This window comes from Plasmodium falciparum, assembly GCF_000002765.6.
Source record: "Plasmodium falciparum 3D7 genome assembly, chromosome: 5".
Taxonomy (NCBI): Eukaryota; Apicomplexa; class Aconoidasida; order Haemosporida; family Plasmodiidae; genus Plasmodium; species Plasmodium falciparum.
In genome coordinates, this window is record NC_004326.2 from 647,501 (window position 1) to 660,000 (window position 12,500).

Sequence of the window (12,500 nt, forward strand, 5' to 3'; positions counted from 1 at the left end):
ATAAAAAAAAATATTCCCATTTTTATATTAAACAGGACAAAATAACATTTCTGATGTTGAATATATAGAAAGCTTGAAATGTGAGATTGAAGAAAATATCCAAGAAGATAACATTCAAAAATATGAGTAAAGCTAAGAACAAAAAAAAAAAAAAAAAAAAAAAATGATTTAAATGAAATATAATTAGGTATATGTGTTTCATATATTCATTTAGCATTCATATATTATTCTTTATATTATATATTTTATATATATATTTTTTTTTTTTTTTAAAAGGAGCAAGCTAAACCCTATAGCTCCCGAATTTAAACCACAAAATTCGTTATACATATATCAGAAAATTCAACAGTATGTCAAAGTGAACAAAATAAATCCACACAAACAGGGGTGTTATTTTTTTTTTTTTTTTTTTTTTTTTTCATTGTTTTTTATGTGTACATATTTTATTCTTTATTTGTTTTGTAATATAATCGTCATACTTATTCATAATTCTAATATTTAGTAGTACAAGGTTAATAATTTTTTTTTTTTTTTTTTTTTTTTTTTTTTTTTTTTTTTCCCCTATAGACATACAAAAAAGAATTTGCTATTGCTGATAAAATCCTTTGCTTATAAAGGAATAAAATTAGAAAACATATCTGGGGAATATTGTAAGAAATATAATGCATTGCTAAATTTGGGACAAGCTGGATTTACAAATATATATGATTTGTTGAAAAGTATAGATAGTTATTTGATATTTGAAGAGATAAAGGATGATAATAAAAAGGATCATGATGATGAAAGGAGTTTAAGGAAGGACCATAATAATGATGATGAAAGGAGTTTAAGGAAGGACCATAATAATGATGATGAAAAGGGTGATAAGAAGGACCATGATAATGATGATGAAAAGGGTAACAGAAAAGACAATAATAATGAGGAAGAAAAGGGTGATAAGAAGGACCATAATAATGATGATGATAAAAAGGGTAACATAAAAGACAATAATAATGAGGAAGAAAAGAAAACAAATGATGATAATAAACATTTGCATTATGAAAAAAAATGTTTTCCATGTTTTATAAATAAAAATGATATATCCGAAAAAAATATTATCATAAAATATAAAACTCCACCTATGGATGAAAATAGAAAATTTTTCATAAAAATAATTTTAGGAACATTATCTGAGTGTACTAATTATAATGCAAAATTATCTGAGGAAGATACAAATATTAATAATAGTATATCCTTAACTAAATTACCTCAAGAAGTCAAAAAAATATTCGGAGCTTCCTTTAATTTGAAATCAATACAAATTCGTTGTGGGATAGATAAATTACAAACATTTTTAGAAGAAATACAAGAAATACAAATATTTACTCTTCAAAATGATATGAAAATTAGAATAACACCAGAAACATATAATTATAAAATACCTCAACTAAATTTTATTATGAAATCATTCACAAGTCATGAACTCAAAAATAAATCTTCATTCAAATTATTATATAACAAAAAAAATTCTCATTCTATGCCTGTTCTCGATAAACAATTTTCTTTAAATAATAATCATAGTTCAGAACATCTTTTTAATATGTATAAAAAAAATTCTTTTGATAACTTCCATTTTATAAAATCATTAAGTTCCAATGAATTGAAAAATAATCCTTTTTCTTTTAATAAAAAGAAAATAACTTCTTCAAATTTATTTCCTCAAAAAAGTTGGAAGGGTATATTATTTGGTGACAAAAATAAACATCATACACATAATAATGACCTTCAAATATTAAATAAATTAAATTATCCATATAATAAAAATTATAACACAATTTTCAATAATAACAATAATAATTATTATTATAATAATAATCAAAATAATCCCAATTTTATTCCTCTCTCAAAGGATGTGTTAAGTAGTTGTTCACTAAATAAACTACATTCTAATAATAATGATTACTCAAATAAAAATTACAACTCCAAAATTTTAACAAAAATGCAGTTACATATCCTTCTATATCAACTCATAGTTATCTTATCAGAAAGACAGAAAATAGAATGGAATGAAATAAATAAAATAAAGGATCAAATATTGAACTCAAGTAATTCAAAAAAAAAAAATAAAAAAATAATAAAATAATAAAATTAGAAAGAATGAGTATATAATAAAGATAATAAATAAACAGAATTTTGTAACAATGTAGCACTTTACTATATTTATTACTTATGGTTATATATATATACATATACATATATTTTATTTTATTTTATTTTGTTTTATTTTATTTTATTTTATTTTGTTTTATTTTATTTTATTTTATTTTATTTTGTTTTGTTTTATTTTATTTTGTTTTGTTTTATTTTATTTTGTTTTATTTTTTTATTCCCGCGGTATAGATATCAAATCGTGCGATCTACAAGATAATGAAGATCACGATATGGTTGGAAAAAGTGATACAGGCACTCATAAAAACCAAGGAGATGATCCAAATCAAGAAGAAACCTTTGCAGATAATAATGCAAGTATTTTAAAATCAAACAGCGAACTTTTACATTTCATAAACACTTCAGGGACACACGGTTCTTCGGAATATCAGCTTGAAAGCCAAGAAACACATGATACCACCAACTTATTCAAATCAGAAAATTTATCGAGTGATAAATATACAAAAAATTCAGATTTCTTTAATTCATTCGAAAGAAATAATACTAATGCTCAATTTATTGGAGTATTCGTTTCTACTATTAAAAGTGAATGGAATAAAACCTATGCTGAACAATACCCATTAAGCTTTTATCTCAATTATTATAAAACCAAAAAATTGAGAAAATTATTAGAAGAAATTCCAAATTTAATTATAGCAGGATATGGAAGAATCATGCAAGTTTTCACTTTAGATGCTGCACAAGATTATTATGATAATTTATTTACAGACAATAAACAAGAAAACTTTAAAACTTTTTCAAAATCGAAATTTACCACTCTTAGTAATTCTCCTTATTTCAAAGATATAACATATGAAGTAAAAAAAAAAAAAAAAAAAAAAAAAAAAAAAAAAAAAAAAATTTATAAAATGAATACATTTTTTTTTTTTTTTTTTTTTTTTTTTTGTATGACTTGTTAATATAAAAATGTGTATAATGTATAAATATATATATATATAATATATTTCCGTATGACCTGTTAATATAAAAATATGTGTAATATATTCATGTATGTTCTTTTTTTTTTTTTTTCTTTTTTTTTCTGCATGACCTGTTCATGTAAATATATATATATATATTTATATATATATATTCTTTTTTTTTTTTTATGAACAGTTCATAATATATCACTAAATCAAATTATATAAACAAATAATATATATATATATATATATATTTATATATATTTCTTAATTTTTTTGTAGGATGTTGCGAAGGCTTGTGCTGAGGGCGAAAGTGTTAATGTGCTGGACATTTTGGGAGGAGATAATACGAATGTTGGCAAATTGAATAGCAATAAATATTATGACAACTTCATTTATGGTTTGAATAAAAATGATGATTTTTACAACGCTGATAAATATGAAGAGTTAAGGAAGAATTATAATTATAATTATAATTATGAGGATATAGATATGGATATAGAAATGCAAATGAAAAATTCTTATTGTTATCCAAATGAGAATGTAGAAATATTAAGATACCATTTACATAAGCTTTTATACAATTTAGTGATACATGTGTGTAAAAAGCAGAATACATTATTTTTAAAATATAAGGCTAATGGTGTGATATTAAGTGAGTATGAGATGAATAAGCAATTATGTGGTCCTGTGTATTATTCTAGTGATTTGACGTATGAAGATTTTATTACATCAAGGAAAATAAATTTTTTTGAAAAACAGCAGATAAAAAATAGTGTATATCTTTTATCCCAACATGGAATATATGGAATTAAATTTATACACTTAACAAATGAATGGTTTAAATTGTATAAATGTGAGTTACGTCCTCTCATGAAAATATGTCATTATCCAAAAATTGGTCAGATGATTTGTAATATGCCTAATGTATATGTAGTGGGAGATGGATTTGATATGAAATATATACCCAATACGGAAATGGATAATGAAGTAAAAAAAAATAATAAATAATGTCTCTTAATCAATATATAAATATATGAACAATATATATTTATATGTATTTTTATTCTTAAGGTAAATGACTTTAACGATGTTCTATCAAGGAAAATCAATAAAATGTCTTCTGAAAGTATACACAAAAATATAATAAATAAAAAAACATATATATATATATAAACATATATATATAAACATATATATATTTATTCACAAATTTAATTATCTTTTCTTTTTAAGATTTATCTTATAATAACAAAATGAACTATAATAGGATATCACAAGATATACCAACTAAAATAACAAATAAAAATATGGCCTATGAAAGTATCATGGGGTTACTATTTCCAAATATACGTTCTCACAAAAGTTGTAATGTGAATGCATACTATAAAGATCATAATGATTACAGAAAGAATAAAACAATCATTCCAGAATTTTCAAATGCCTATTCATTTAAAAATGATATAAGAATAAATAATTTATTTAAAAATCTGTAGAATGTATATTCATGTATTTATTATTATTATTATTATTATTTTTTTAATGTATTCCACACATATACATAATACATACATATATACATATATATATACATATACCTTGTAATAGTATTACCATTTATAAAAATTAATTTTTACAAAATGATAAAATATATATATATATATATATATATATATTTATAAACACATATTTGTACCTATTATTTTTTTTTTATTTTTTTTTTATTTTTTTTTTATTTTTTTTTTCTGTGTAATATATACTATAGAAGTAGGGAAAAAAAAAAGAAAAAAATTAAGAATGATTTTATTATCACTATTAAGAACATTTATCTATTTTCTTATTTTTTTTCTTCTTTCCTTTTATAAAATTTTAGGAAATACAAGAAATGAAATATATATATTTGGTTTTAATATTCTTAAATAATTAAGGTGAACATAATTACCACTTGCTGAAATTTTATTTATAGTTTCGTGTTCATAAAATAAAAAAAAATTATGGGAAAAGTTATAGTTCACATTTAATTTTACAAATATAAATTAAATAAAATGTAATATATATATATATATATATATATATATATTATTTGTTCATTACACAAATATAGGAATATATTATGTGGTTTTTTTTTTTTTTTTTTTTTTTTTTTTTTTAATATAAGTTCATATAAGTTGAGTATTTAATTATATGGAAATATATCTAAAGTATTTTCATGAAAGCTGGGGAAATATATTTATAGATAACAATTTGACATTAATAATATGCACATATAAACATACATATATACATATATACATATATATATGTATATAATAATTATGTAAGTTTCTATATAAGACAACATAAAAATGTTAACTTATAAATGGATTTTTCTATATATATATACAAATACATATTTATCAATCAATGAATTGTATTATAAAAAAAAAAAAGAAATTATATTTACAAATTTATACATACATAATTAATATTATCCGTAAATAAACATATATATAAATATATTTCCTTCGTTATACTGATAGAATTCCATCTTTCCTGTTTTTTTTATTTTCATTTATTTTTTTAAATTGTGTGTATATACATCTTATCCTATTATTTCCTTTTTGCATATTATGGGATATTTTATTTAATTTTTAAATGACTATATGAAATAATATTTTACTTCCCACATATTTAGGAAAAAAAAAAAAAAAAAAAAAAAATATATATATAAAGTGTGTATGCATTTTCTATATTAAGATGAACTACTAAATATTACATATTCAAAAACTAAAAATTAACAATGTTATATATATATATATATATATATATATATATGTAGATATATATGTAGATATATAATGCTTTTTTTTCTTTTTAGAGAATCATGAATTCAAAAAAAAAAAAAAAAAAAAAAATTTCAAACTGAACTACGGTAACATATTTGTATTTGTATTTGTATTTGTATTTATATTTGTATTTTTATTTTTATTTTTATTTTATTTTTTAAAGTAATATTCTTTTTACAACTATATATTATATATATATTTATATATTTATATCTTTTATAAAATAAAAAATTCACAAAAAAAAAAAAAAAAAAGGAAGAAAATAGAAAAAAAAAAGAGAAATGGGGAAAATGATATAAAATGAGAGGCACATAAAAAAAAATACATACATACACACATATATATATATATATATATATATATATATATATATATAATATGTGAATGTATTCTTGTGTGCATATTAAAAATATATATATTATATATATATATATATAAAGTATACATATTTACTGATTACTTCCATTTACTTATTTATTTATATATTTTGAATGCATAAACATCTATATATAAGCATAATACACAATATATTATGCTTGTGAATCAAGCATTTCATGTTGCTTTGATGAATAATTTCTGGATAATTTTGATTTTGATTTGAATGTTGCTGCTCTTGAATGTTCTCCTCTACCTTCATCAGCTGAGATAACTCCGTGACTTGTTTGATTTGATGAACTGTCCATATGGCTAGTTCCTTTATGTACACTATATTGTTGTGAGCTACTGTTTACACTTTCTTTATCATCATAATCTTGTGATCCTTGATAACTTTTGCTATCATTCGAACTAAATGAACTTTCTTCATCTTCTTCATTATCAGCTGATGACAGGAATGGTTTTGAGGCTTGTGTTCCTTGTCTACTTTTGGCATAACTAGCTCTTGGGTTTTTTCTTTTTCTTTCGTCTTCTGCATGCATGTAATCTGATGCATTTAATAATACATCAAAAGCACCTAAAGATCTTCCAATAATTACACATAATATAGCTAAATAACCTTTGAATGATGGTGCATTATATGTCATACCAATAAAAAATACAAGAATTATGGATATAATTTCAAGAAATCTCCATGGTCCTTGTCCTGTTCTTCTTACCAATCTATTTGATATAACATTTTTTATAAAAGGTAAGGTACCAACAGTTATTAAACAACCCCACATTTGCCAAGTATGTAATGATGTTATGTCATATGGCATGTGTACAAATACACTTAATTCTCCTGATAACAATATAAGTACAGGTAATATAAGTACACCTAACAGATGTTGATTGTTATGTAACGTATTTCCTTTACCATCTACTAAATGCATAATTTTCTGCATAAAACCTGCTCTAAATATTGCTGAAAACAATGCATATAATAAAGCCCATACGATAACACCCTTTCCTGTTGTTTTAGAATCGAAACAACCAATTATAAAAGCAGCCAATAAAAACACTATTGATTTCCATCTCAACGGCATGTATTCTTCTCCACAACCAATAAAACGAGTTAAGTGATGAAAAACAACCGTAAAACTTACTAACACTGGATATGATGCTATACATGGTGTTTTGTATAATAAATAATTGGATAATACAAGCATCAAACAATAAAATATGGATGGTACAAATAATACCTTCAACATATTTTCATTAATTTCAACTTTTGGAAAATAAGCAAATTTGGGAAATTCACGACCCAATTCACCACATACATAAGCAACTAATAATCCTTGAGCTAATTGCCACCATGTCACAAATATTGGATACGGAATTACATCTAAAAATAAACGATACATAACAAAAACGTTACATAATGTTAAAGCTACAAATAATATCTCTGCTGTAAGTAGCTCAGGGTCTTTAAAATATCTTTCGATATCACTCCATTCTGGTATATTAAACTTTTCAAACTTCATTTTTCCTAACATATTATATACTTGAATATTTATTATTAAAAAGAAAAATTTTTTTTTTTTTTTTTTTTCGTCTTCTAATATATACTACAATGCATATATATATATATATATGAATATATGTATATATATATATATATATTTTTTTTTATTTTAACTATAATTTTTTATTAACATATATGTAGTCGTTAATGTCTATAAGAAAAAAAAAAAAAAATGCTCTTAGAGTATAATATAAAATCCCTTTGCAGTATTCTTATATTATTATGTTTATATATATATATATATATGTATGCTTTTTTTTTATTTTTTTTCCATAAAGGTGTATTAATAATAATACAACGAAAAAAAAAAAAAAAAAAAAAAAAAAAATTGTATAATATAATAATAATTAATTAATGTTTTCTAATGTTTCCTTTTTTTTTTTTTTTTTTTTGTCCTTTTCGTTATTTTTGAACAAATTATATAATATATATATATATATTTTTATTTAATTCAAATTTTATAGCTATTATTATCAATAAATCATTCAATCAATAAATTATTCTTTCTTTTCTTTTCCTTTTTTTTTTTTTTTTTTAATTCATTATTGTGTGTAAACACATATATATAAATATATATATAATAAAATACTATACATGTGCTATTATACTTTCATAATAAATTTTGTTAAAAATAATAATATAAATATATATATATATATAAAATATATATGTATTATTTATATAATATAAAAAATACATAATAACATACATATATAATGTATTTTTATATATAAATATATTTATATACGTATTATATGCAAAAAAAAAAAAAAAACAAAAAAAAAAAAAATTATTTATTATATATATTTATTAATATGTAATTTTCCTTTTTATTATATTATTTTATTTTTTGTTTTTTCCTTTTTGCACTAGAATTTTATTAAATGTTATAATGAATATAAATATTTACAAAAGTACACATAACTTTAGATATATATTATATGTTTTTCTTTTTGAATACCTAAAATATGGCATAGAATTTTATATACATACTTTAAAATTTCTATTTTATTTTTATATTTTTCTGATTTTCATATTTTCTGTATATAGTCATAAAAATAATTTTTTTTTTTTTTTTTTTTTTTTTTTTTTTTTTCTTGGGTGGACAAGTTAAAATTTTACAGAAGGTGCGTATATTTTCCTGCTTAAAATTTTATTTATTTTTTTTATTATTTATATATTTATTTATTTGTTTAGTATTTTTTATATTTTATACGTCATTTTATTTTTTCCTTACTTGTTCATAATTTTTTAATCTATAATTTTAAATATATGTATGTTTTTTTTAACCTTACATGTTCATAATATTTTAACATATTTTTACATATTTTTACATATTTTCACATATTTTCACATATGTTTTTAAAAAAATATATTATATATATATATAATAATAATAATATATTTTTTTTGTGTGTAATTTTTTGTGTTGCACTTTTTTTTTTTTTTTATGACTGCTTTAATTAATAACATATAAATATAAATATAAATATAAATATATGTATATATATATATATATATATATATATATATATATATGTATTTAATGGCAGTAAAGGATATTAATTATATTATAGTTAAAAAAAAAATGTAAATTGATTTATAATAATGTGTTATCATATATATATATATATATATATATATAATACATATTATGTATTCGTATGGGATATATTATTTACATATACAATGTGTTGAAGTTATGACATGTATGTATTTTATATAAGATGTCGAAAAATATAATATATTAAAATATGAAAGTAAGTAAGTAAGTTTATAATACAAAGGACAAATAAAACATGTTACTATGTATTCTTATTATTTTATTTACCTTCTTCATAATCTTAATCCTTTTTATATTTTATTATGTTATGAAGTTATTTATTTTATGTTTTTATTTTTTAAAGATATATATCACAACGTATAGGTGTATAAAATGAAAAAGTAAAAGTGTTGTTCATGTATCCATATAAATATTCATATATATATATATATATATATATAATAAAAAAGTGTAATTAAATTAAATTTCTATATGAATGGAAGCAAACAAATAAGAAAAGAAACTATAAACATTTGCACAATTGTATAATGATGATTATTTTTATAGCAGTCATATTTTGTTAAAGCTTCTACCATAGTTCACATAAAAAAAAAAAAAAAAAAAAAAAAAAAACATGAAGACTATTAAATATATATAATATTTTCCCATACATATATATTTATATATATATATTAACTTGTATAATAATATTAAACATAACGAATGCTTTCTTATAATTTAGCTTGTGCATGCAGGTGCTACATTTGTTCTATAATATATTATTATTATTTTTTTTTTTTGTATAAAAGCCCATAATAGGCAATTACTAAATTTTGTAAGAACAAAAAGTTTGCACAGGATCCTTCATTATATGTTCTACTCGAACTATATTTTGTTTTGTTTCATTTCTGAAATCTGAGATATTGTGTTTATAAATAATATTGAAATTCCTTTTTCTATATAAATAACATATGGTTGTATGGAGTATAAAAAAAAAAAAAAAAAAAAAGACCTTAATATATAGGGGTTCATACATTTATATTATTCCATCTAATGATTGTCATATAATATTTCTCTCATATAAAAATAAATATATTAATATAGAAAAGGATAATATTTTTTGTTTAATCATATGTATACAACTTCATTGTTAATTAAAAAAGTAAAATAAAAATAGGATGAATAAACAAAAACATATACACGTATAATATGTACACACACATATATACAAAAAAAAAAAATTTTATAAACAAATTTATAAATGACAATATATTAAAAAAAATGTGACTATATTTAAAAGCTGTCCAAAAAAGAAAAAAAAAAAAAAAAAATGAACATTATTTGGTCTAATATATTATTTATTTCATCTATTCATATTAATAAATATTATATATATATATATATATATATATATATATATATATCATATTTCCATATTTTTTATTGCTTTATTATTTTATTTTTTTTGAAGTTTGCTTAATTATATAATTTATGATTTATGTTCATTTGCTTTTTAATTTATCATATTCCAGTGGGGTGTGACATTTCATAGAAAAGGCGTGAATATTTTGTAGTTCTTCTTTTAATATAGTGTTAACAAGTCTATGTCTATCTAATAATTTTTTATCCTCGAAATTATTAGAAACTATGACAGCATCAAAGGATGTTCCACATCCACAAGATTTATCTACTAATTCTAAAAATGTGGGCTTTAAAGCTGAACTTAACTTATCTTCAATAACCTTTTGTATGCACATCTTCATACGACTAAAAAACATTAGACTGATAAAAAGAAAAGGAAAATACATTAACATATTATATATATATATATATTACGGAGCAATATAATTAAACTCTGTGTTATTTTATATATTTTTTTTTTTTTTTCCCCTTACTTATTTTATATGTCATATATAGAAATAAAGTATTCTATATATTAAATATATATAAAAATAGGTACAAATATTTATATATATATATATATATATATTTATAGTGTTTTTTTTAATATAATGACTAAATTTAAACACACAAGGGGAGTTTACTTCACGTTCATATATTATAAATAGATACTTATATATTAAAAATAACAAAATAAAAATCAATTAATTAAATTTTATTTTTATAATATAACAATACAATTATATATTTAATGTAATATTTACTATTTTTTAAAATAATGAGCTGTAATAATATATATATTATATATATATTAAAAGTTTATTTTTAATATATGATGAAAATATTTTCTTTTCCTTTTAAGTAAAAAATATGCTTCACATATAATTTTTTAAGATTATAAAAATATTAAATAAAAAAAAATCTAAAAGTATTTTTATTTTTTTTGTTCTGTATTTATATATATATATATATATTTTAAAATAAAAGTATTCAAAAAAAAAAAGAAAAAAATTTATTTGGTAGTTATCTATAATGAAAAAGAAAAAAAAAGAAATAACTCATATATATATATATATATATATATATATATATATATATATACTATATATATATTTTTTTATTTTTATTTTTATTTTTGTTTTTTTAAGTATTTATATATGCATTTATAATTAATTAAAATAAGAATATTAAAAGGAAAAAAAAAAAAAAAATAAATATATAATATATATATATAATATGAATATATTAATGACTAATACATAATTAAGGACAACTGTTTGATATTTACATAGATTAATAATAATAATAAAGCATATTTTATAATTAAAAAAAAAAAAAAAAAAAAATACACATTTTAATTTATTATATAATTTAAAAGGATATAATATTTATTATATATATATATATATAATATATACTATAAAAAAAAAAAAAAAAAAAAAAAAAAAACAGAAAAATAGAAATATAGAAAAATAGAAAAATAGAAAAACAAAAAAACAAATTATTATGTTGTTTTACAAATAATATGTCTGGTGTTATATAAATGAAGGTATGTTTAAAAAGTAAAAATAAAAAATATAAATATATGTACTATTTTATTTTAATTTATTGTTATGTAATTTATTTTACGTATGTTAAGATAAATACATAGTAATGTTTGTCTTTATATGTGTTGAGTG

At 19.2% G+C, this 12,500-nt stretch overlaps 3 protein-coding genes across 3 annotated transcripts in view; 1 reads left to right on the forward strand and 2 right to left on the reverse strand.

Annotated features, from left to right (window-relative positions):
• PF3D7_0515600 (conserved Plasmodium protein, unknown function) overlaps positions 1-4,606 on the forward strand; it is a gene marked incomplete at both ends in the record, with an annotated part of 5,448 nt that extends 842 nt beyond the window's left edge. The window contains 7 exons of the mRNA XM_001351677.1: positions 36-126; positions 277-348; positions 568-2,084; positions 2,380-3,005; positions 3,393-4,100; positions 4,185-4,239; positions 4,347-4,606. Of these exons, the coding sequence (XP_001351713.1) occupies positions 36-126; positions 277-348; positions 568-2,084; positions 2,380-3,005; positions 3,393-4,100; positions 4,185-4,239; positions 4,347-4,606 (3,329 nt within the window). The remainder of the gene's footprint in view (positions 1-35; positions 127-276; positions 349-567; positions 2,085-2,379; positions 3,006-3,392; positions 4,101-4,184; positions 4,240-4,346) is intronic.
• Positions 4,607-6,465: 1,859 nt separating this feature from the next.
• PF3D7_0515700 (glideosome-associated protein 40, putative) lies at positions 6,466-7,836 on the reverse strand (the record flags this gene model as incomplete). Its single annotated transcript, XM_001351678.1, has 1 exon — positions 6,466-7,836. One exon carries the CDS (start codon positions 7,834-7,836, stop codon positions 6,466-6,468), a length of 1,371 nt encoding a protein of 456 aa, XP_001351714.1.
• Positions 7,837-10,922: 3,086 nt separating this feature from the next.
• PF3D7_0515800 (BolA-like protein, putative) lies at positions 10,923-11,177 on the reverse strand (the record flags this gene model as incomplete). The annotated part of the gene is made up of 1 exon (XM_001351679.1): positions 10,923-11,177. One exon carries the CDS (start codon positions 11,175-11,177, stop codon positions 10,923-10,925), a length of 255 nt encoding a protein of 84 aa, XP_001351715.1.
• Positions 11,178-12,500: the final 1,323 nt, after the last annotated feature.